General features: G+C 31.5%; 1 protein-coding gene across 1 annotated transcript in view; it reads right to left on the reverse strand.

Annotated features, from left to right (window-relative positions):
- SCAP (SREBP cleavage activating protein) overlaps positions 1-27869 on the reverse strand; it is a 163921-nt gene that overhangs the window by 50955 nt on the left and 85097 nt on the right. Inside the window, exons 5-6 of the mRNA XM_072540484.1 lie at positions 13428-13573; positions 2323-3662 (exon numbers count right to left, since the gene is read on the reverse strand). Of these exons, the coding sequence (XP_072396585.1) occupies positions 2323-3662; positions 13428-13573 (1486 nt within the window). The remainder of the gene's footprint in view (positions 1-2322; positions 3663-13427; positions 13574-27869) is intronic.

The following is a 27869-nucleotide window of genomic DNA, read 5'->3' on the forward strand; positions in this document are numbered from 1 at the left end:
TTTTAATAATTTTATATAATCTTATTTAAAAGTTAATTTCATATCTTTGAATTCCCACGTTAAAATTGACTATATTAATATTTTTTATAAAGTCTGAGAACCATCATCATCATCATTTTGGCTTTACAACCCTGTGTGGGTCCTAGCCTCCCCAAGAATTTTTCTCCAGTCGTCCCTATCCATCGCCTTCCTCCGCCAAGCACGTATTTCCATATTTCTTATGTCTTCATCGATGTTATCTAGGAATCTTGTTCTGGGTCTTCCTCTTCTTCTTTGACCAATAGGTCTATCAAGGAGCGTTTTTCTAGCTGGGTCGGTTTGCTCCATCCGCATTACATGGCCTACCCACCTCAGACGTCCTATCTTTATGTGTTTTACGATATCTGGTTCCTGGTATATCCTATAGAGTTCGAAGTTGTATCGTCTTCTCCAGACACCATTTTCATTTACCGCTCCATAGATGCGCCTTAGTATTTTTCTTTCGAAACATCCTAACATGTTTTCATTGCTTTTTGTTAAAGTCCAGGTTTCTGAACCATATGTTAGGACTGGGCGTATTATTGTTTTGTAGAGTTTTACTTTTGTATTTCTTGAGATAACTGTAGATTTAAAAAGGAGATTAAGCCCAAAATAACATCTATTAGCCGTGCAAATTCTGCGGTTTATCTCTGCGGTAGTGTCATTTTCAGTATTGACGAGCGTTCCCAGGTATACAAATTCGTTAACTGCTTCGATGACGTCATTTTCTATAACAAGTGGCCGTAGTGTTTGTGGTTGCGTACCTATTTTCATGTATTTTGTTTTATTGGTGTTTATTATTAAACCCATTTTTGTAGCCGCTTCCTTTAATGCTACGTACGCCTCTCGTGCTGCGTTTTCCGTTCTCCCAACAATATTGATATCATCAGCATATGCTAAGATTTGCACAGATTTGTTATATATTGAACCGGTAGTTGTGATTTGTGACGTACGTATTACTTTTTCCAGAGCTAGATTAAATAGTATACAGGAGAGTGGGTCTCCCTGACGTAGCCCGTTATTTGTTTTAAAAGGTTCAGAGAGTTCCCCCTGGATTCGTACTTTGCATTCAACTTTTTCAAGGGTTAGTTTGGTTAAACTTACCAACTGATTTGGTACTCCTAGGTCTATCATTGCTCTAAACAATTCTCTTCTATTTACAGAGTCGTAGGCTGCCTTGTAGTCTATAAATATGTGGTGCGTGTCTACACCGTATTCCAGTGTTTTCTCTAGAATTTGTCTTAGGGTTGAAATCTGATGAATTGTTGATTTACCACCTCTGAAACCAGCCTGGTATTGTCCTATTATTCGCTCTGCATATGGTTCCATACGATGGCATAGTATATTGGAGAATATTTTATATGCTGCATTTAGGAGCGTAATTCCTCGATGGTTAGAGCATTCAAAGATATCTCCCTTTTTGTGTATGGTGCAAAGTATTCCAATATTCCAATCATTGGGAAGGGACTTCTGTATCCATATTTCTTTTATAAGCTGCTGTAGCGCTATTATGATATCGTGGCCACCTTCTTTATATAATTCCGCTGAGAGATTATCTATTCCGGGTGATTTGTTTCTGGCTAGTTTGTCTAGTCAAGTCTGAGAACCACTTGTCTAAAATTACCCACACGTCTGTGGAAACATCCGTAATTACCCCAAAATGAAAGATAGGGGCTTTTAGGAGATCAACTTCTTGAGACTTTATCTAATTTATTGCATTTCTCAAGAAGGGGATGCATACGCAATTTTGTACAAAAGCTTGAGATAACAGCATTCTAAATTACATATAATCTAATTTAGTACGGTGCACTCGACGTTCGAAATATTCCCAGACAATCGCTCCGCACCACCTCTAGGTATAAGAGGGGTTTGTTCCTACTAAGGAAGAAGGCAGAACTTTACAAGATTTTGTGGCGAGCATACCCACACTTGAGTACACGTCGAATTCATTTCTTCCTGCCGCGACGTCGAAGATCATTTCCTTACAGCAACGCTTTAATGTACACCTTTAATTAATTAACTAGCTAATTCTAACTAAAATTGTCAAGAGAACGAAAACATCGCTTTGCAGACCGTATTCGTAATTACTGGATAAATCAAAACAACACTAAAAAGAACTGATTTACCCTTAAAGTGAGAATTCGCCAATAATAATAAAAGCATAGTAAAACACTTAATTAAAAAAAAAATCGTTTCACTGAAAGGATTGTGACCAGTTTATCAGATTTTAATGCATATCCATACTCATGGAAATTGTGCATCAGAAAATTATAAAAACTATTTTGTATGTATAAAAAAACTTACCATAAAAGTCTATTGGATCCAAAGCAACAGCCAAGGCGTGCCATTGAAATGTATCTCCATATTTTTCGTTTGGATTTCTCAGTATTACTGCTTGTTCCGGTCTAACAACATGAGATAATTTAATATTTGGTAATAATGCGATTACTTGACCACTTATGGAAACGTTATATTTTCGAAGAATGGCTGACCAATGTCTTGAAGGTAATTTCAACCAAGGAGTGTAGTCAGAATGCTTTAATTTTTCTATGCCTTGCGTTTGGTTTTGGGAATACTGTTCTGGAGGACTATATGTTACATAGTTGATACTAACCGGATAATCAGGTGTTGATATTGGATACATATTTACTGTAGGTACACTTTCAAAATGCATTATTGTACTATTCTCTGCTGGTTTGTCGACAGTTTTACGTAAGAATTGATTCATTATGTCACTCTTATAGATAATCAAAAATATGTACATCAACATAAGAAGCATGAAGGATCTCTGAAAAATTCTTGTACTAGCCCAAATATTGACTAATTTAACTCTTTTGGGAATTTTCTTTTCCTGTGGACCTTGTTTTTGAGCAACTACTATGTTTGATGGGAAATTTGTAAGTCTAGGATGTGATTTGGAACGTACCATACCCTTAACACCAGTAAAAGGTTTATCAAAGAAACTCTGTTGCTGATATAGATTATTTCTTAGCTTCTGACTCATTTTTTCTATTGCGTGTGACATACGATTCATGTCTAGACCGAGAATTGTCAAGAAAAAGAACATTTGCAAGAAGTAATCAGTAATAAGAGCAACTATTGAAAAAATGGAAAATTCCTGAATTTCTGGAATAAAAGTAAAAAGTCCAAAAGTTAAGACTGTAATTTCTAATAGTAAATTTTTAGTTATGGACCATCCCTCATTACTTAATCCTTGTGCGTTTCTGATTTTGACATCCAAATGCAAAGGTGTTGCAACAACGCTTTTGGTAAGAACAAGAACGTTTTCTAAACCAACCAGTAAAGTTAAATAAGGTATAATTCCTTTTCCACCATCCGAGTTAAGAGTCAAACCAAAGAAAAAACAGATTCCCATAGTCATAGTAAGATTACAAAATATTGTGAATGTGGCAGTAAACGCCATTCCCAGTTTGGATTTGATTATTTCAATTTTTCGCACAGAGAAGTAATAATAGAGAAACAGTAAACCGAACGCGATTATTAACGGTACTACTTCCACGTAGTTTATTTCTCCTGGATATTTAATTAAAACAGTATCATTTAATTTGTAGTTGAAAGATGAACTTGCATTTTGGTACAAAGGATACAACGTCGTTAATTTATCTCGCAATCCTTCTATAAACCTAAAATACAAAGAAAACTAACATTACTATATTATTGTAACAAAAAGATAAATCTATAATATAAATAGTCAGAATTTTTTTAAATATATAGCTAAACATTTTCTTGGGAAACGCATCGGTACAAATCTATTTTTTAATCTAAATTGCATTGTTAATGCAAAGGTGCAATTAATATTTTGAGATAGACAGCCAGAATGCTGATTTCATCATTTTTAAGCTTGCGATGTATATGGAGCTTGCAATTTTTGATTATTTTTATTACATTTTAATCAAATTTTCGTACTGTTATTAGTTTTTAAGTAATTTTTTTTACATACAGAACGCGTCTAAAGAATTTCCTCTCGACCATTTCTCGATAAAAGTTTGTATTGTATTTTTTTATTTATATTTGTCAAAAATATTATTTCTCAAGTAACAATTTGGGCAGTAACTGACGATCTTCTTATTGTGTCGTCTTCTAACGAAGTTGGCGATCACTTCTTTAAACGCTTCCTTATTGTTTGCAACATGAAATATCTGTTTAACACTGAAGTTGGTCCAATCTGCAATATTCCTCAACTAAGATTTAATGAGGATATAAAACAATAATCCATAATAGTGGTTTCATTGCTGATTATCATCTATTACTAGAACACTAATGAGGATTAGTTAGGTTTAGTTAAGAGACACTGAGACATATTCTGTCCAAAACCAAACCTAACAACACACAACAGAGATCAAAAAGAACTGCATATATAAAATACCATGTGAATACAAAAATTTTTATGTGGGAGAAACTGCAAGACTACCAAGTGCCAGGATAAATCAGCATAAAACAAACATGAAAAACAGAGACTTCGACAAATCACTGATACGCAAACACGCATAGAAGTAATGAATAAAAAAATGAATTCTACTATAAGAAACTGGGAAAAAATTGATCTTTCAAGCATAAAAGCTGAAGACTACCAAATTAATAGCTATAATTCATACTTTTTTTAATCAGTAGTCGTTGAACATTAGGGGTTACCATTTTAAAATAGCTCAACAGAACTAAACAACAATCACTAAAATCTAAGAACACACTAAGTAATACAAAAGCCTTAAAATAAGATATTATCCCTTTTAAAACTACTAAATAACGCACGTCTGTCATTTTTAATGATTATGTCACTAAAATATCACAAAAACTAGGAAAAGGTGTCTTAGTTGTTACCTTATCTAAGGTTGTTACCCAAACATTTATTGATTTAAGTTTTGTGTTCTGAAACTGGCATATCTAAATCAAATATTATGTTTATATGGGAAAAAGCAACAAGTGATTGTAATGAATTTTACATTTTATATTTGTTTTTTACGTTTCCACTTCCACTGTTGAAAACGATTTTCGGAGTGGAAGTCGAAAGGTCAAAAACAAATACAAAATGTAATTTCCATTAAAATCAATTGTGGCTTATTCCCGTATAAACATAATATTTGATTTAAGTTTTATGGTCCAGAAAATATTATCTAAGTTACATAGTATTCTTCTGCCAAGCATATTGTAAGTTTATCCACCCTATTGTTGTTAAAGTGTAATTTACTTCCATGTACATATTATAATTGTGCTTTTAATTGTTTTGTATCTCTATACTAAGTAATATCCTTTTTTATTTTGTTTATCTTTTTTTTCTATACTTTCATTTAACACGAAGTTTACATGGAGGGCCTCGTTGGTCTTCTTAATTTTCAGTCTATTTTCTTCCCTTTGTTGTTGGATAACAATTTTACCAATAGTTTTTTCTTTCGTCTTCTTTTCCTTTTAGTATTTTTGCCAAACATTTGCGCAGCATAGCTTAATGGTTGTTTTAATTTGCACTGTGTAATTCGTATATAAAGTGAATATTTTGGGTCCTCAATATATTAAAACATCCCAGTTTATTTACGAATTATTTTGTTTATCTACATTTCTCATGAGATCCCAGATGATCAAATATCCTCTGATATCCTCTTATACAAACCTCCAAAAGTATTGGCTGCAGAGCCAAGGTATTTTAAAAAATAAATGAATTAAATTTTATTACCAAAATATAGTGTGTCCAATTTAGTCGGCTTCGTATGGGAAACCTGTTTATTATTAGTTTTATGAAAAAAAGTTGATCCTTTATAAAAAGTTCTGCATGATCCAAAACTTAAAATTTAAGATTTGTCAAAAAATGTGAATTTTGCTCAAGAGTAAAGTACCTTTACATTTCACAATATCCAAAATTGTTATTATGAAAAGTTGTTTAGAATTAAAAAATATGTTTTAATACGCTTATATTAAGCATATAAGATACCTATTATTAAGTATTGTTTTTAAGTTTTAGCCATACGGCTCACACTCCCTATAAGGGGAACATTCGCTCATCCCAGATACCTACGGTATCAAAAGGATTGAGCTCTGGTGGGACTCTTTCCATGTTATCGAGTCCTAGGTGACTTGGTACGTCGGTGTATCTCCCAAAAATTTTCGCACGCATCTGGACGTCGAAAGTAGCACAGCTTTCTGCATGATCTTATATATTTTTATGTTTTCTAGGAGGTTCTTCGGGATGACTCCAGTGGTAGAAAGAATAATAGGTATCGTCTGGATACTTTCCATTCTCCATTGTCTCCTTATTTGTATTTCCAGATCTCTGTACTTGGCGATCTTTTCGTTATGCTTAACACGCAGATTATTGTTGTTAGGTATCGTCACATCGATTAGTGTTGTTTATCTTGTTAGTTTATTAACTAGCACGAGATCTGGTCTATTATATGCTACAGTTTGGTCTGTGAGCACAGTGCGATCCCAGTATAGCTTGTAGTTGTCATTCTCAAGCATACTCTCAGGAATGTATTGATAATATGGGAGATGGTTTGTTTGTAGAAGTCCCAGTTTAAAAGCTATCTCTTGATGGAGGATCTTCCCTACTGAGTCATGCCGTTCCTTATACTCAGTTGCACCAAATGTCTGGCAGCCCCCGGTAAGATGTTGGATAGTTTCTTGGGCTTGACATCCATATCGGCATTTGTCGTTTTGGACCTGAGGGTCTTTGACGATATATTTCAGTTAATTTTTGGTTGGTATAACATGATCCTGAATGGCGAGTAATAAACCTTCTGTTTCAGGGAACATCTTTCCTGATGTCAGCCAATAGTTCGACGCTATATTGTCGACATAGTCTTGACTTTCTTCATTCGGATGTCGCCCGTGCAGAGGTTTACCCATCCAGATGCGCATTTTTCGTTCTTAGTAAGATGGTTTATGCGCATTTCTTGTTCCCTCAGTTTGATCGGTGTTGTGTCATCTACTGCACAAATCGCGCGATGAAGAGTAGATGTCTCCGCCTGCACCTGAAAATAAGTTCGTAAATTAGTAATCTGTTTTTCTAATTGCTCGCTTATATCAATAAGTCCTCGTCCTCCTAAATACCGCGGTAATGTCGTTCTTTCTACTGCACTTCGAGGATGGTGTTTTTGTGCCTTTGTGAGGTGTGTTCGTACTTTTCGCTGAAGGGTTTCTATATCCGTTTTAGTCCACTTAATAATCCCAAATGAGTAGCTAAGCGCGGAAAATGCGTAGGTGTTTAATGCCTTAAACAAATTTTTACTATTAAGATGTGAGCGGAGTAGCTGTTTTACTCTTCGTAGGAACTCTGATGTTAATCCGATTGTCGTTTGTTTATGGTCAATTTTCCGCGCTTGCTTTACTCCTAGATATTTATACATTTTCGTCATTTTCGCCCATAGCCTCGATGTTTTGGCCATTTTGCATATCGAATCCTCCGGGCTGAACCTTTCCCTTGACTATATTTAGTACACGACATTTGTCTAACCCAAAGTGCATACTGATATCATTTGAAAACGTTTCTACAGTTTTTAGCATTTGATCTAAGTAATTTCCAGTGGAATCCATTAGTTTCAAATCATCCATATACAACAGATGATTAAGCTTCGCCACTACAGTATTGTTGTTTTTAATGCTAAAACCTGAGCCAGTGGAGTTCAATAGCTGGGATAATGAATTCATCGCTAGACAGAACCACAATGGACTCTCGAGTCTCCTTGAAATAGGCCGCGGTTAATTGCGATATTTTCCGTTTCGATATTGCTTTCGCCAGGTATTTGGATGTGAATTTTAGTCTTCCAATCTGTCATTATAAGTCTTAAAAAGGCCACTATATTATCATCGACTTTATATATTCTTAATATATCTACCAGCCATTCATGTGGCACTGAGTCAAAGGCTTTCTTATAGTCAATAAAGGCAGTGAAAAGGTTCCTTTTTTTGGTGTATGCCTGGTTAGAAATGATTGAGTCGATAATTTGTTGTTCTTTGCAACCCATGGAACCCTTAGCGCATCCTTTCTGTTGAGGTTCTATGATATTGTTTAGTGTGCAGTGTTGATAGATACGCTGGGCTACACAGGATGTGACCAATTTGTACAGAGTTGGAAGACACGTAATTGGCCGGTACTTGGCTGGATCTTGGGTATTATTTTGATCCTTCGGTATTAAATAAGTTGTTCCCTGAGTTAGGAATGATGGTATTTCCTGCGGATTAGAAATAATACGATTAATTAGTGTTTACAAGTACTCATGAGTATTCTAGAACTTCTTAAGCCAGAAGTTTTGAACTCCGTCTGGTCCAGGAGATTTCCAGTTATGAAGCTCTTTGATGATATTTGAGACTTCTTCTGTGGTGAAGGGTTCATAGACAGTTGTACGGTAGTGTTGACAGCTGTGCGCCGTATCTTCTATCCATCCAACATTGGTGTTAAGAGCAGCTAGTGTGGAAAGTTGATTTTCACAAAACTCCTGAATTTCTTCTTGGCTTGAGTATGCTTTATTGGCGCTTTCGACAGTGGAATTGAGTTTTCGATAGAACGCCTTCTCGGCATGCTCAAAAAGCGCATTGTCACATTTCCGGCTGTTACTAACTTTGTACCTCCTTAGTCGTACTGAATAAACGGAGAGTTTTTGTTTTAATGTATCCAGGCACTGTTGGGCTGTGTTGTTTTCTGGATCATATTGCGAGTGTCTTGCCTTGCTTAGCATTATTTGATCAACTTTTTTAATGACTTTTCTACTTGTTGTTCCTCGTATATATTCTGTCATTTGACCAATGTCCCTACGCAATAATTCAATCTTGTTTAAAAGCCGTTTCTCCCAGGGTGCAACTCTGTTATCTATCCTTCCGGCATTGGTACCCCGTCGTGTTCTGATCTTAATTCCCATTACACTAGCTGTTGCTGCACAGTAAATAAGCATGTGCAAATATTCCAGTGTATTGGCTTCTACGACGTAATTGAGTAGTACTTCGGTATTCATAATTTGTAACAGAGCACCTAGTTTTTTAGAAGAGTTTATTTTTGGTAGCGGTGGTCTGCTAAGTGGAAATGTTAAGTATTATTATTATTAAAGTATTATAAGTTATATCATTCAAAACTTTTTAAAAAGAATAACTTTTTTTCATAAAACTAAGAATAAAAAAGTTTTATTCCGACTTAATTGGACACCCTGTATAATCCACAAACATTTTAATCTGTTTTCTAATAATACAGAATAGAATAAATTATTTTTAAGAAAACAATGAAATGCTGTAATAAAAACATAAAAACGTCTGTATTATACGTTAGTTTTGACATTTCGATTTGTATTTTGAAAATCGTTCTTTGTATTTCGAGAATTGTATCTTTTAATTTTTATTTTGAATGATTCCCGAAGTGTAAATCGAAACGTCGAAATAAACGTAGTTTCAATTAAAATTTTGCTTGTTTCGCATTAATAATAGTAGATAACATAAAAATGCCACCGGAAAATAGAATCAGAACCACTTTAAAATGATATTGTCAATATTTTAAGTTAATGGTTAAGATCAAACCATTGTAGTATATGTTGTTGAACCTTTTTTGCTACCCACATCTTCCTTTCCTGAACCCTCTTTACATACTATACTTCACTGTCGTACATCAAAGCAGGCCTCACCACACTCTTGTATATCTTTCCTTTCAGCACTTCACACCGATTTTTCGATCACAGAGTACACCGCTCATTTTCTTCCAGTTAAACCCTCCAGCCTGTATCCTGTGGAGAATATTACGATCTAGTGTCCCATTTTCCGTCATGTACGAGCCAAGGTATTTAACTTTTTCTACTCGTCCTAGTTTTTTCCCAAGTAATTTGATGTCCCCAACCATTTCTGTTCCTGCCAATCACATATACTCCGTTTTTGACCTGCTACCCTTCGCTCTTCAATAGCCCTTCTCCAATCGTCCAACACTTCTTTGAAGAAAAAAATAATGATACTATCCCAAAATGGTAAGTTTTTGGTCTTACATTTACTTTATCCTCGATATTAATATCAAATTATATTTTATATTTATATGATTTTAAACCATAATGGTGATTTAAACAACAACATTAATGGTTGGCTTTATGATGTTGCTTCTTTCTTTTTAATGACTTTAATATTGGTAATCAACAAGGAAGTTGCGAAGCAGTTGAGTTTCATTGAGAAAAATCGGAGTACCTTCTTTGCCTTTTATCTTACTACCATCTGTTTCCTTTATGAATATACATAAATCGTTCCATTGGATTCTACGTTATTTTTCCCATTCGTGTTTACATATTTAAGGTCTATCTAAGTTTCATCTAGATAAAAGTTTTCACATTCACAATATATTCTATAAATACAATGCTTAGGTTTTCCTTTAGATGCAATAGATACCAAAGCGTTTGCTGTTTTAATATTGAATTTATTTCCTATCCTTTTAAGTTTCCTTTTTTTTGTTTTGATTTGTATTTTATAACGAACGTTATTTTTTAAAAAAGAGAAAAAATTATTAAAATATATACAGTAGTCTCTCTCTATAACGATTCCCCATATAACGATAATTCCTCTATAACGATATCGTTCTCTCTTTATAGCGATAACTTTTTAGCGTTCAATAGTTGATGACAAATGTGTTATTGTGTTTAAAGTTCAGACTACATGAGTCACGAGTGGTAAGATCATTGTCCAGCGGTTGTTTTGTTTTGCGTTTAAGGAATGCGGCCACCCATTCTACTCTTTCTTATCAGAGAATTAAGTGACTCACGTTTATTGTTGGGGCGGCGTACCTAACTGTTATCACACAGATGTTGTCACCTATTGACGACTTTTCATTTCCAGTTTGAGTTGTGTCTTAAGGTCGTGGCATATTATCGTGCACGTTGCGTTTCCAGCACATAGCGTTTAGTTTCCGAAAAATATAATTTAAATGGTTTTAAATATGAACAACGCACACTGTCCGGAACATAGCGTTTCAGATACTTAACGTTTCCGTTCAGTATATTTGAAAACAATATTTTACTGATGCCGACGGCTACGTAACGAGTCGTAACCGGTTGGAAAGGATAATGTGAATTAGATGTCCGTCGTTTTTCCCCCGTTGTTTATTTAGGTATTTGTTTGATTTTGATACAGAGTATTTAAAAAATAATTTTCGAGGCTATTTTGTCATTTATGCATCTGTTTTTATTGCTTTGTGACAATTAATCACGGAAGTGATAAACAATTAGGACTTTTGTACGAAAATGATACATCTTCCTTTTTAAAAATACTTTTTGGTTTGATATGTATGGCTTCGTTAAATGTAGTATTTTGTTTTTTAACTGAAGGTGAAATTAAATTTAAAACATATTTAAACTGAATCCTATTCATTCTAAAATATCCATAATATTTTTCATCAATTAATTCTCTGTATAAAGTCCAGTATTCACATTCCTTCTTCCTTTCTCTTAGCATTGGATGTACTTCAAACCTTCTTTTTAACACAGTTTTTCATTCTTAATCGTTAAGTAGAAGAGCAATTGCACATAATTTTTGTCGAGAAAGGCGAGAACATATCTTCACCGAACCAAACTGAAACGTTCTATGTATGAAAATGTGAACGCACAGCCCAATTGCTGGAGTGGAAACGCTACGTGCTGGAAACTATACGTGCACGATAATATGCCGCGACCTTTAGTGTGTCAACCGTCAACATGTTTTCGAAAAAGCGTAAAGTCCTCTCGGTGGAGGAAAAGTTATCGATAACCCGACAATAGAGAAAGGTGAAAAGCAATCGGATGTCGTTCGCCTCACATGTTTTAATTGTACAGTCATTTTTTATACTGTATTGCTTATATTATTGGTTAATAAATCTATGTGGAATACAATGTTAATTCATTTATATCCGTTTTGATAATTTTTTTAAATTAAAATAGGTTATTTAGTACAGTATTATTACTATTACAGTACCGAATTTTGTCTCTCTCTGTATAACGATGAAAATTCCCGGTCCCTTGCATATCGTTATAGAGAGAGAGGACTGTACCATTCAATAACCAGAGATATAAAACCAAATAATTTAACCTTGTAAACGCTAAAAGTTTTATTTGGGAGAAATTTCTTCTGTTACTTTTATCTACATCGGGCTATTTTATTTTCTATCATTCTGCTAATGTGACTATTCTATTTTTCCTTTCGAAATTGCACCCATTCACTTATGTTGTCCACCCTGCACGGGTGTCTGTGTCGTTACTTCTTGACCAGTCCATCAATGTCTTTCCTGTTACTCGTCTTACGATCCTCATTTAATTTATTTCCTGGTATCTTATTCTTTTGATAGTTTCTGGTCCCGTTTCAGCGGTATATATCATAATAGGCCTAACTACAGATTTATACAATCGCGTTTTTGTTTGTCTCTTCATATTTTATCGTTAAAAGTCATTACTTGTTCTACCATCTTGCTTTCAATTTCTAGTTTGCATCTTATTGTTCCTTTGATATTACTAGACTTTTTCCGTTTTGTGGCGATATTTTTATATTGAATTCGTTAGGCTTCATGTTGAAATGATATGGCATTCTCTGTAAGTCACCGTCTTCATTTTCCGCTATCAGGAGTGTATCATCTGCATAACATTTATTTTTATTTCCTTATTTTCCATTTGATATACTTTTTCCATTTTCACTTGTTTTATCATCTCTCGCAATATGAGATTAAATGTTCAACCTTATAATTATATGAGGTACTAAAACTTCAATGCCATTAGATGTTATAATAATGAGCATCAGTCTTATATCAAAAATGTAAATGAAATAAAACTACTAAAGTGAACGGCACCATTCGTAAGTCAATAACATATCGAGAATACATCATGAATCATTTAAAATCATATGAGTACACATAAAATTAGAATTTGATATCAATATCGAAAGTAAACTAAATGTAAAACCGAATACTGACCAGGTCAGAGAGCATCATGTGTAATAGCTGTCTGAATTGTCATTAAGAATGAGGTATACAAAATTAAACTATGACAAGATTTTTTTCTATTTCCAAGTCACACAACAAAATAATTTGTTTAATTTGTCTTTTGAGAATGATTTCCGAGAAGCAAATCAAAACGCCATATATAACGTATTTTTATTAAAATTGTAATTTATTCGCATTAAATATAGTAAATAATATAGAACTGTCAAAAGAAAACAGAGTTAGAATCTTCTGCAAAATCTTTCTTAGAAGACCCAAATATCTAGATAAAAGGGAATAAATGATATAAATAGATAGAATAAAAACATTTTGTTACACTCGTAATGCAAATTATTGTACATATATGTGTACATGTATATATATATATATATATATATATATATATATAATATATATATAATATATATATATATATATATATATATATATATATATATATATATATATATATATATATATATGTATAGGTATATAGAAAACTTACTCTGAATCAAAATCTTTAAAAAATATTGTAAGTGCATATTGTATTATCCGAGGTCTGCTTCTCATAGGATATCGTTTGATGCCTGTATCAAATAGGTGCATGCCAAAAACCATATCAGAAATTGACGTTTTTCCTTTTTGAAAACTCTGAAAAAAACAACATATTAGTTTTAGTTGTATGATGAATTACATAACTAACAGTATTGTACTACATATATTAAAAGTACTCGTACAAACATTACAAATAAATTCTTGCTATCACTTCTAAAAATGCATGAAATGCAGCAATTATCTTCCAACAGCCTTTCACATTTTCGACCTAATTTCTTCTATCCAATTTTTTCTTGGTATCAGTCCTTTTTTGCTCCTAGATGCCACATCAGGGGGTGTGTAAAAGGGTAGTGAATCGCAATACATGATTCCGTATCCTGTTGGCATCCCAGCCTCTTCTAGTCAATCCCTATTTTCATCTCTAAGTTACACCAGTAACCTAAGCAACCTAACTGGAGATTGGGTAATCAACCGCCAGTATAAGGTGGGGTCAGCGTTAACTAAGAATGGAGACTTGGTCCTATGACGAATAGTGGGTTGAGCGAAGCACTAGCAACCCTCCCTTTAAAACCCAATTGTTGCGAATACAATGGCTAATGAGAAAACGGATGGATCTTACAACGACGGACACAGCAAAAAAAATTAACATCACTATGGATTTAAAATTTGGTACCTGGAATGCGCGAACCCTCTTAAAGGCAAGATCTATTATTAGTTTGGCAGAAGAACTTAGAAAATACGGAGTTGAAATATTGCACTGCAGAAAATCAGATGGAAGAGCCAAGAAGAAATTCGTAAAGATAAATTCTTATTATACTACTCAGAAAACGCTGTATTCACTGTTACTTGTGAGAAATCTCATAAAACGAAGAGCTAATGAGGAAACTAATTTCTATAGATGAAAAAATAATACATTCGAATTATAAATTATATTTTGAGGATTTCAATTTTACAATAGCAGTTATAATAAAAACAGGATTATAAAAAACACAAGTAGCGAACTATGAATACAAGTTAGAATAGAATATATATATATATATATATATATATATATATATATATATATATATATATATATATATATATATATATATATATATATATATATATATATTGTTATGATGTATTGTTTGTGAATGATGAGCAATGAGTATTTTTAATAATATAATATATAGGGTTTTTATCGCGGTTCTCAAAGAATTAGTTTGTAAGTACTTTTTAAATTATCTTTATTATAACTATTATGAAACACACATATATATGTATATATATATATATATATATATATATATATATATATATATATATATATATATATATCTAACCTAGCCAATGTAAATTTAAAATAAACTATCTTTAAATTGATATTCTTATAAAACTAATTAAATTCTATAGACAATGTAAAATTTAAACAAACTATCTTCAAAATTGAAACTGTTATGACACTAACTAAATTATATTAACAAAATTTTGTACCTTTCTTTCACTGAATGCCTAAATGAACTGTTTTCCACTATATAGATTCTAATCACCACTGAAGTCTTCGTACTTCGGTTATCCTTGTTTTTGTGAAATTACTTTTTCCAATTATCAGCTTCTACCAATTTAAGATATATTTTTCTTCACCAGCATTTATAAACCACCAAGCAAACCAGCAAAACAGCATTTATATTTATTCTTCTTTTCAATATACCAATATCCAATTATTATAAGTTGATTTATACTAATCTCCAATCATAATATAATTTTAATTTCTTCCAATATACTTTTTTTTAATCTTCAATAATTATTTGTGTATAATTATAAATGTGCATTAAAATATATGCATAATTTTTAATCTTCATTTAACTCACTATATTAAACAATTGGACTATTTGTAACTGATTCACTGACTCCAACTAACTTTCATATTTCTTACTAAACTTTTCTGACTGACTTCTTGAAAATTCTGAACAATTTACTTCACTAACTAAATGTGTCTACTAACTTTCATAATAAACTGGACTCACAGTAACTGTATCTCATAACTGATCGCTTCTAATCCAAATCACCGGGTATTTATATCTTTTTTCTGTTCTAGAATCATCTGGCAATAAATCATGTTCCATTTGTTCTATTAAATACATGTCTGAATTTTCTGGAACAAACCATTTCGCAAACATGGCCATCTCCGGTGATCCAGAGAATTCCATTCTTTTCTATTAATAATTTTGTTGACATTTAGGCTTTTCAGATCAGAATAAACATTTAAATCATTAAATATATATAAATTAAACATTTTAAACTAACATTATTATTATAACCCCACTTTATATTCGTATTATGATTAATTTCTGTCTGTCAATTTACTGTATAGTTGGTTGCCTATGCACATGGCTCACTTAAATATATTTACAACATTAAAATACAACTTTTTACACTTATTATATGCTAATTTATTAAAAATGCCCTCACATAAATATATTTTTATTAAATTCTCTAGTATATAATTTCTTAAAATAACCAAATACTTGTTATATCTAAAATTATCTAGTATATAACTTATAAATTAATTTTTTAAACAATATATTTCTTTCTCCTATATCATATCAATACCCCAAAATAATATTTAAAATAAATAATTTTCTTATTATTTTTTTAAATATTAATTTTCTCATACCTTATTAAATTTAATAAATCAATTTTTTTTTATTTAAAATGTGTTAAATACATCCCTGTTCGCTGTCTATGTCAAAATGTCATGTCAAATAAAGCAATGGAAACTACGGAGAAAATAAACAATATAATCTAATCATCTATTATTGTGTTATGTTTATTTATAGACAAATTTTAGGAATTATTTCCATCAACAGGCTTTCATCCATATGAATTGGTAAGTTTTAAACTTTATTATATTAGAAAGACATTTACACAATCAATCTGTATCTAACCCCAAAATTATGATTTTTAGGGTACACAATAATTTCCATATGTATAAGACAATAAATATGATGTCAAATTGATTCACAACAAAGAAATCTACCATCTATCTATGAAATGGATCTATCAGTAAGTTATTAGTGTTATTATATTTGTGTTAAAGGTATAGAAAACATTATTCAATCTCTTCATGATATTGAAAAATGTCGTTGATATGAAACATGCCTCTTAGTCTGTTCTCTGCATCTATTAACACATAACTATTTAGTCCATTCTGATTTTCAATTGTATATGGACCTTCAAACATTGGTTGTAATTTCTTACAACGGTTTTCTTTAACATTACTTTTTCTAAGTGAACGAATTAACACTAGGTCTCCTTTTTGAAATGTGATTGGTTTTTTTATATTTCGATTTTGTCTTCTGATATATTTTTCAGCTTTCCTCCTAATTCGGTTATTCACTTTCTGCATTACTTGTTCTAACATATCCTGATTATATTCACTAATCCACTTTCTGTTTCCTATATGGCCAAACATTAAATATTCTGGTACTTCCTCTGTATTCAAATTATGTGTATTATTTAAAAAATATTCTACTTGTGGTATGCATATGTTGCTGCCAAGTTTCATGTTGATTTTGGCACAGTATCCTTAAATATTTTATAACTTCTTTAATATATCTTTCTGCAGGATTTGCCTGAGGATGTCTGATACTTGTAAAATGAATGTTGATTCCCTTTTTCTCACAAAATGCCCGAAATTTTTGGTTGTTAAAATATGTAGCATTATCTATTATGCAATTTCTAAATGGTCCTATTTCTTCGAAAAATTGATTAATATATAATTTTAATGTTTTAACATTTGTTCTGGAGCAGGGATATAGTTTAATAAATTTTGTATATAAATCAACTATCACTAGTATATGCTTTTTTCCTGTTGGACTGAGAACTAAATTTGAAATAAAATCCATGGAAACTGTATTTAGTTTTTCATATACAACATTAGATTTATATGTGTTCTGGTTTTTGAAATTCTTTTCTTTGTTTAGTTGACATATTGGGCATTGGGTAGTAATTTCTTTTGCTATACTTATGTCATTCTTTGCAAAATAATTGTCCCTAAATAGCATCCATAGGTTTCTTGAACCAATATGCATATAATTGTTATGTAAATTTTTCAATATTTTCTTTGCTAAAGTTCTAGTTATTACATATACTTCTATGCCATTTATTATTTTATAATATACCCCATCTTTCCTAAGGACTTTTTGTTTTTCACTCAAATTGATCTGATCTCTTATAATTTCTTCTTTAGAATATAATCCAGTACTTTCTACTAATTGATTTAATCCAATTTTTATTGTTCGCTGCCCTTTTTGTGATGTATTTTCTAACCTTGATAAAGCATCTGCCACTATATTGGATTTTCCAGAAATGTATTTGATTTCAAAGCAGTATTCACTAAGTATTAGACTCCACCGATGTATTCTACTGTTTCCATATTTGTTATTTAATATAGACGTTAAAGCTTGGTGATCTGTTTCTATTGTAAATTCATTACCCAACAAATAAAATCTTAATTTTGTGACACAGTGTATTATACTTGCTAGTTCTAATTCTGAAACTGAGTAACCCTTTTCATATGGCTTTGTAATTCTTGAAATGAATTGTATTGGGTATTCGACCCCATCATGTATTTGTAATAATACCCCTGATAATCTCTCTATTGATGCATCTGTTCTTAATATGAATGGCTGTGTGTAGTCAGGATAGTATATTTTCAAATTTGATAGAAAAATGTTTTTAATCTCTTGGAATGCTAGTTCTTTTCTCTGATCCCATCTCCATTTTACACCTTTTCTCAGTAGTTCAAGTAATGAAAGTTCTTTTATACTTAGATCTGGTATCATCCTTTTATAATAATTAATTATTCCCATAAATCCTCTTAAAGTTCTTAAATTGTGTGGTGTTTTATATTCCTGAATGACTTGTGTCCGTTCTGGATCCATTTCGATTCCCTTAGTGTTAAGTTTATAACCTAGATATATGACTTCTTTTTGAAAAAATGTACATTTTTCTTGATTTATTTTTAGTCCAACTTTGTCTAATCTATTTATTATAATTTTTAGGTGTTTCTCATGATCTTCAGCCGTTTTAGAAAAAATTAATATATCATCAATGTAGTGAATTACAAAATGTTCATATTGATCCAAAATATCATGAAGACATCTACATAGAGCACTGCAAGATGATTGAAGTCCAAATGGTACTACTTTGAATTGATATACTACTCCATCTATCTGAAATCCTGTATACTGTCTACTTTTTCTTTCTAGAGGTATTAACCAAAAGCTATGCTGTAAATCAATTTTAGTGAAAAATGACATTCCTGTAATTCTTCCTAGTATTCCATCTATACTCATTGGTGCTTCAAATTGCTTTTCAGTGATCTTGTTAATATTCCTTGCATCCAAACATAACCTGATTTCACCTGATCTTTTACGTACTACTACTATAGGATTTATAAAACGTGTGTCTGCCTTCTCAATGATTCCATCTTCTAACATATTATTAATTGTTTTGTTTACTTCTTCTCTGTATTTATATGGTATTGGGTATGATTTTGTTTTAAAATCTTTTTCTTCTTTAACTTTTATACTATGGATATAATTTTGTGCAATTCTATTTTCTTTATTGACAAGTCCCTTGTGGGTCAAAGTTGAAACACGCTTTTTGAAGTTCCTTATAATTTTTTAGAGATTTAAATAGTATTAAATACAGTTCCGTAGTAGTATTCATAGAAATTAGACGTACAATTAGAAATACAATTAATATTGTGCTTTAAATTGTGAAATTTGTTGCATTCTAACAGCAATATCGTTTGTTGAACCACCAACCATATGAGTGTCAATAGCGGGGGGAAACCCCCTGACCCCAAAAAACCCACAAAACCAGCTATATCTGGAAATATATTCGATAGTCAAAGTGATGCCGAAATGGATATTTCTGTAAGTACTCCAATTCCAATTAATTTGATGAATAATGCAAATACAACCAATCTGAATGAGACACAACAAAAAGTAATAAAACAGGTAAGGCAAGCATTTTTATTCAATAGTAATGATCTAGGCCCATATCATGTATATATCGAGAATAGCTCTACTGAGTTTAAAGGTAAACTAAATCCTTTAAAGATTGGTGAAATTATTTTGTCTAACTTTCCTGAAGCAGACAATATGATTTCAAGTATAGACGCCATTGGCCGAAATAGAATTAGAGTCAAATGCAAAGATTATAAAACTGCCAATAACCTCATTAAAAACAAAACTCTAGAAATATTTCGTTTAAATAATTTAGATCTGTATATTCCAAAATTTATTTTACACAGACAAGGAGTTATTAGGGATATAGACACAGATTTATCGGAAGAGTATATTAAAAATAGAATTAAACAGTATGATAGTCATTGCATATTTGAAATTGCAAACGTTAAAAGAATTACGCGTAAAGTAGAAAAAATTGTTAATGAGGAAAAAATTGTCGAATATGTCCCTACTAAATCTTGTATTGTGACCTTTAAATCACAAACTTTACCTAAATATATAGTAATCAATAAGGTTATTAAAGAAGTTGAAATATATAAACAGAAAGTTTTGTTATGTTTTAACTGTCTTAGATACGGCCACTTGGGAAATCAATGTAGGAGTCAGCCAAGATGTAACAGATGCCAAGAAACCCATAATTCAAAGAATTGTACAAAAGTTGAGTTCACACAAGTATGTTTCAGTTGTAAGGGGAATCATTTAACCACAAACTTAAGCGCATGCCCAGAATTTACACGACAAAAGTTAATAAAAGAGACGATGGGTTTAACAAACGTTAATTTTTACGATGCAAATAAACAAGTGCCTAAGAATTCATATGCTAGTGTTCTTAGGACCAATACAGCCAACAATGATACAAATCTTCCACAAAATTCACAACCTTGTACTTCCTCCCAAGGAAATAATTTTGCTAAATTCATATTTAATCCTCACACAAATACCAGTAGGCCGAATAAAAGGCAGAAACCAAATAATTCAGACCCAACTGATATAGCTAGAAAAGAAATAGTATCTACAGTTTCCATTCCAAAACATCCTGAGGGAATAGTTAAAAGTCAATTTTACCAAAAAAACTTAAACATTGCAGATTCACGGTCAGAAGAGTTAAATTCTTCTGTAATAAATGTCATTTTAGATTCGGTTCTTACAATTATTAATTCAATTAAACAAAATAATAATTTTAATATTTCAAAAGCTGATGTAATTCAGATAATTAGTAACCATTTTAACCAAAATCTAGCATCAAATTCGCAGACTTAAATAAAATAAACAGATTACAGTGGAACTGTCGTTCAGCAGTTGCCAATAAAGAAAATTTAGAATATTTACTTCATCAGAACGACATCACTATAGCTCTATTATCTGAAACCTGGTTCAAACCGGGAAAATATTATAATTTTAAAGAATTTAATTGTGTTCGAGCTGATCGCCCTGATGGATATGGCGGTTGTGCAATCCTTTTGAAATCCAACATCATATATAAAGAAATAAATTTTCGAAATACGTATTCGTTTACATATAAGTGTATTTCAATAAAAATTTCACATTTCAAGAAACCTTTACATATAATTTCTCTATATAATGAACCCAGGAATAAAGTTTTAATTCAACAATGGATCAATTTTTTAGAAAATATACCAAAACCAGTTATAATTGGAGGCGATTTTAACGCACACAATTTGGCATGGGGCTGCGAAGTTGATGATAGATTAGGTAAAGATCTTCTAGATGCTATAGAATACTGTAATTTAGAATATTTAAACGACGGATCCCCCACTCTTGCTATTTCCAATAAACCTTCTGCTGTAGACTTAACCATTTGTTCCCGAGATATCGCCTCTTATTTTCGTTGGAATACTCTACAAGAACCTTATGGATCTAATCATGTGCCAATTATTTTTTCATCACAAAGTTTCTCCGCAGCAGAAGCCACATCCAGTAGAAATCATAGAATATGGAACCTTAGCAGAGCCAATTGGATGATCTATACCAGTACTTTGGAAACAATGAAAATACCATTAATCTACGAAGAATTGTTGACAAATATAAACCAAGCAGCCAACGTCGCTATCCCAAAACATTCTTCCATTAAAGAAAAAAACAAAGGTCATATTCCGAAACCATGGTGGAACAATCATTGTCAGTTAGCAGCTGAAAATAGAAAACATGCGTTTATAAATTATAAACAGAATCCAACGCTCCAAAACCTAATGGAGTATAAACGACTAGATGCTATTGCAAAGAAAATCTTCAAACAGAAGAAAAAGAAAAATTGGATTGATTTTTGCGAAAGCCTTAACTCAAGAACACCAATAAAAGATGTCTGGAAAAAAGTTAATTGTTTTAAAAACCGCAAACAAGCCAACAAAGTACCTATTGATCCCGAAGATACATGGTTGCAGGAATTCCATAGAAAAATTGCACCGGCATGGGTTCCAAATGACGACACTGTACAAGAACATATCCAAACAGTACCCCGACAAAACCACAATTTTGACGAAAATTTTTATTTATGGGAATTGCATCGAGCCCTTGAACAAAGAAATAATACTTCTCCAGGTATTGACAATGTGTCATATTCGCTGTTATACAACTTACCTATAGAATATAAAATTTCACTAGTAAACATTTTCAACAATATTTGGAAAAATAAGACACCAGTACCAAATAGTTGGAAAGAGTACCTGGTAATTCCGATTAAAAAACCTGGCAGACCAGAACGTGATCCAAGTTCTTACCGACCTATCTCCTTATCTTCATGTGTTTTAAAAACATTTGAAAGAATAATTAAAAATAGATTTGAACATTGGCTAGAACACGATGGTATACTTCCAAGTTCCCAATATGGTTTTCGCAAGTCTAGGTCCACTCAAGACGCAACTACAGCTCTAGTTACTTCAATTCAGCTTAATTTTACATCAAATAAGTCTACAGCAGCTGCGTTCCTTGACGTTTCTGCTGCTTTTGATAATGTTAATTTAGACATTCTTTACCAAAAAATGTTGTATATTGGAATCCCTAGATCATTTGCTCTCTTTTTAAAATCTTTGTATTCTAACAGACTAACTTTTTTAAAAATTAATAATGAGGAATTTTCATACTCTCGACTCACTAATATTGGATTGCCACAGGGGAGTATTTTAAGCCCGATTTTATACATCCTGTACAACATAGATCTTGAAGTTAGTATACTGAACCATACAAAAATTCTTCAATATGCTGATGATGTTGTTTTATACACAGCAGGAAAATTGTTAAGTACCTGTGAGGATAATTTGAAAGTCACATTAGAAATCGTAAATCAGTACTATGAAGAAATAGGTTTATCAATTTCCGACACAAAAACTGAGGTGTGTTACTTTTCACAAAAACATAGAGTTCCACAAGGCAATCTTAATGTGGGAAAGTTTAATTTCCCTATAAAAAACTGTATTAAGTATCTTGGTACCTATCTAGACAGGAAATTGTTATGGAAAGATCACATTCATCAAATTGTCAAAAAATCAGAAAACTCAATAAACATTTTAAGAGCTTTCTGTAAAACAAATTGGGGAGCAGACCCAAATATTGCTTTGATGTTTTACCGTAACATGATCAGGCCGATTTTCGATTATAACTGTCATTTATTTGGATCAGCGTCCAATACACATCTAAACAAACTTGAAATTCAAAAAAATAAATGCCTGAGATTATGCCTAGGTTATTTAAAATCCACTCCAGTCCAAATAATGGAAAATGAAGCGGTGGAACCTCCATTGCATTTACGCCGCCAATTTCTTAGCGACAAATTCACAGTCCGAATTATGTCCAAAAATTGTAAATACCTTCAAGATCTTAATGAGCTATCAGTTTTAGACCTCACCCATAGGTACTGGAGAACTAAAAAATCTATACCTTTGGTAGAAAGCTATCTAAGTACGGTAAAATATAACGATATTCTCTATAAAAGCCAAATTCCGCCCTACTACGGTGAAATGGCAAAAACACTATTTTCTAGAAAGGTTAGGATATGTTACTTAAACTCACATTTACTCCCAAATATGTTTGATATAATTATTAAAGAAAAATGGACTAATTATCAGTACATTTTTACTGATGGGTCAAAAGATGCAAATGGAACGGGCTGTGCAATGTTCCACGAAAATAAAAATTACCATCACCAGTATAGCTTACCCAGTGAATGCTCAATATACACAGCAGAAATGATGGCAATAATGTTTGCTCTTCAGTATGTAGTACTGAATCCGACTAGCAACTATGTTATATTTACTGACAGTAAAAGCGTGGTCGACAGATTTAACAGCATTCAAACAGTTAAACAAATAAACCACATTGAACTGGAAATTCTTAAAATTCTTTATGAAACTATACAATTAGGATTAAATGTAACAATTACATGGATCAAGGGCCATTCGGGAATAAAAGGCAATGAGATCGTTGACAATTTGGCTAAATCAGCATACATGCTTGGAGAAAAAGTAAACAGAAATTTAATTCCAGCGACAGATATTGACACCGTTAGTAGACAAAAACTTAAAAATAATTGGCATTTACATTACAGAGAATGTAAGACTGGCTTAAACTTTTATCATTGTAACACTAGGATACCCTCCATAAGATGGTTCTACACAGAATCTAATCGACATTTTATAAAGACCATTAATCGGCTGAGAGCAAATCATGCTCTTACGCCATCTTACATGCATGGAATCGGCTTATCAAATACTCCCAATTGTACTTGTGGTAAAATAGGCGATCTAACACATATTATATTAGAATGTGATTTACAAATTATTAATATAAACGAACTTTATAAGGAATTAATAAATTCTAAGTGTTGTTTTCCAACAAATCTTAATCTTTTAATATTTTCAAATAATATGGAAATTCTTCATTGCATTTACAAACATGTTAAAATATGTAAATATAAGTTGTAAATAGTATATAGGCGTAATCTGTTAATATGGTTTGAAAAAAAAAAAAAAAAAAAAAAAAAAAAAAAAAAAAAAAAAAAAAAAGAATTAAGAAAATAGAAATAGAACAAAAAACAAAAAAATAAATCCAAAAAAAAAGAACAAAAAAAAGCAAAAAACAAAAAAAAAATCAAAACAGCAACAAAACAAAAAAAAACAAGAAAATAATAAAAGAATAAAATAAAAATAAAAAAAAAAACAAAATAAAAATATATCAAAACAAAATGTATGTACCTATCCATAAAAATATTAGCTATATGTAGTACCAACATTTGACTATGAATCTGCAATCAATAATAATTGAAATTCAGTCGATTTTAACAATAAACACAAACAAGTCTGGCTAATTGGCTCTGCCAAAGCCATTTTTCAGAAAAAAAAAACCTGATCTTTTACGTACTACTACTATAGGATTTATAAAACGTGTGTCTGCCTTCTCAATGATTCCATCTTCTAACATATTATTAATTGTTTTGTTTACTTCTTCTCTGTATTTATATGGTATTGGGTATGATTTTGTTTTAAAATCTTTTTCTTCTTTAACTTTTATACTATGGATATAATTTTGTGCAATTCTATTTTCTTTATTGACAAGTCCCTTGTGTTGCTGCAATATGGAAACGACTATTGATTTATATTCTTCAGGGCAATTTAAAACTTTCATCATATCTTCTTCTTTACAAATAACATTATTCTTCATTATGTACTCATTATTCCTTGCTTCCAATTTTACGCATTCCACCTCGTAGGCATCCATCTGCTTAAAATTTCCATTCCTTAAATATTCACTACAATAATTATTCTTTACATTCTTTTGGGACATATCCCTATCATCAAAATACATTTCTTCTTCATAAACATCATTATTTTCTTTTAATAATATCCTATCAACTCTTATTCCTTCTTCCACCTCATCTTTCTGCATAAATTTAATTATTGCCCTTCCAAAGTTACCATTTTTTCTTCAAAATCTATCTTTACTTTCTTCTTTTCCAATTCATCATTTACCATTAATATATCAACACATAAATCCTTGACAATAAATCCTTGCATATTAATTTCTTTATTAAGAATATTAATTTTAAAATTGGCTAGTTTATCAATTTCACCCAACTTCTTATTATTTGCACCAATAATTTTAATTTTTGGAATCTTTATTATATCTGATAGTTTTAATGTATTAAAAATAAAATTCTCCGAGACTAAAGTACTTTCTGAACCAGTATCTATCATAATTTTAATCATTTTATTTTTGGCCAAAGCATTTATATAAATTAAATTAATAGATTCAATAATTTTATCTTCATCTAAAGAAATAAATTCAGAAGGTTTTTCATAATAGCAATGGCCTAACTTGTAATTCAGAAAGTTTACTGCACAAAATTTTGATTATTAGAATTGTCAGATTGTATCTGACCACTTGGATCTGATGTACTATGTCTTTCCCTACTATGACTTCTACTCACATTTTCTTGCCTTGTATTATTTCGTTCCCTGTCTTCGCAGCGGGCGGACGTAATTTCGGCCGGAAAAAGAGCAGGTACTAAAAGCCGGTAGGTAAATTCGGCCGGAGGTTTTAAGTTGCTTCCTTATCTCATAGGTATTTTCGGCCGCAAATCAAATAAAATAACAGAATGCTTTATATTAAAATATTTCTTTATTTCAATAAAATTATTACATCAACTTATTTCTATAAATTAAGTAAACTATAAATTTTTAAAAAACGTTTTGATGTGATACAGATTTAACGAAATTAATTCTAGAAATATTGTCAGATCGAAGCATATTTACCATGTTTTCGATAAATTTTAGTTTGTTTTTTACTTGTTTGTCTTTAATTTTTGCTGGAATATTTAAATTTTTTATTTTTAAATATGCATCGATCTGACAATCTTTTAATTTTTCTATAAAAATAAATATAGAAGGGTGACTTGAATAAAAACTAGAATTAAAGTGCGAATGGAATGATTCGCAGGCATTTGTGGTTCTTTTAATTGATGGGTTTTCATATGCCCATATATTTGGTGGAAAATGAGATTCTGGCGCTATGTAGTTTTCTAATAAATAGTCTGCGTATTTATCTATAAGTTTATGGTCCGGTTTGTATGACATGAGATCAAATATGAAACAATCTTCAACTTCAGAGGGGTCTAAATAAGTTAGCCCAAAAGTATGAGTAAGCCATTTGCTTTCCTCGCAGTTTTTATCTTTATACATTTGGGTTAACCCTAATGATTGTATTTTCCTATACCACGCCTGGTGCAAGTGGAATCTACAACCATTTAGTTTGGTTTTGGGAAAGACAACTTTTAATGCGTTATGAATTGCGATTTCAAAATCCACAAATACCTCCTTCGGTTCAAAAACAATATTATAAAGTTCAAAAATTTTAGATTTTACCAACAGAAAAAGTCTCATATATGTGTCACTGGTCTTATTGGGCAACAGACAATACAAAAGAGGAACATAATGCCCATTTTCCAGTCCATGGATGGTAAATAACTGATAAAAATATTTTGTACAATAAGAAAATGTGCCATCCATGTAAAAATCTTTCATTTTACATAAACTTATTATATTTGTATGGCAAGAAAAAACAATGATATTATCAGCTGTGCTGTTAATAAACAAAAAATTTTCACCTGTTGTGGTTTTCGGTCCATAACTATCGAGTACAGAATGTACATCGTGAATATCCTTAGGCAGGGCTGGTAAGAGCTTACGGCGGCTGTTGTACAAATTTCTTCTTATTAGACTGACATCTATCGATGACAAATTCTCTGGCAAATGATTTGAAAGAACGCTTTTAATAATTTTTGAAGGTTTCTCCGATATGTCTTCCTCAGCTTTGCGCTTGCATGAAGTCGTCACTATTTTTCTCTCCAACGTAGTTTCATCGGACTCGTGGTTGTGGATTAATTCACTTCTAGTAACTGTGTATTCCGCACCAACAGTGTACAGTTTGGCTAAACATCTTAAATTTTTCTTTATACACCTCCAACGTACTTCACCACTTTTTAATACGTCCTGTTTACAAAACTGAAACTTTTCTACAACTAGTAAGTCACAACCGCGTGAACTCTTAATTACTGAAACAGATGCCATCGTATACAAATAATATATTTTATGCTTTCTATCGACTAGTAGCTTCAAGATAAGTTATAATACTGACTAGCTATAATAATTTTATACCTGTTATTTGTGAATTTTATACATTTAAAGGAATAATCTTAAGTAGGTACAACATAGTTATTAGAATAAAGAGATAAGTAAATTAAAGGTATTTCCGACAGGTACACAGGATTAGGTATTTCCAAATAAATACACAATTAATATTTTACAGAAACTATGAAGCGTAATTACCAATATTTTAATCTCATCGTAAACATCAACCCC

This window comes from Diabrotica undecimpunctata, chromosome 8 (assembly GCF_040954645.1).
Source record: "Diabrotica undecimpunctata isolate CICGRU chromosome 8, icDiaUnde3, whole genome shotgun sequence".
In the NCBI taxonomy this organism is placed as follows: Eukaryota; Metazoa; Arthropoda; class Insecta; order Coleoptera; family Chrysomelidae; genus Diabrotica; species Diabrotica undecimpunctata.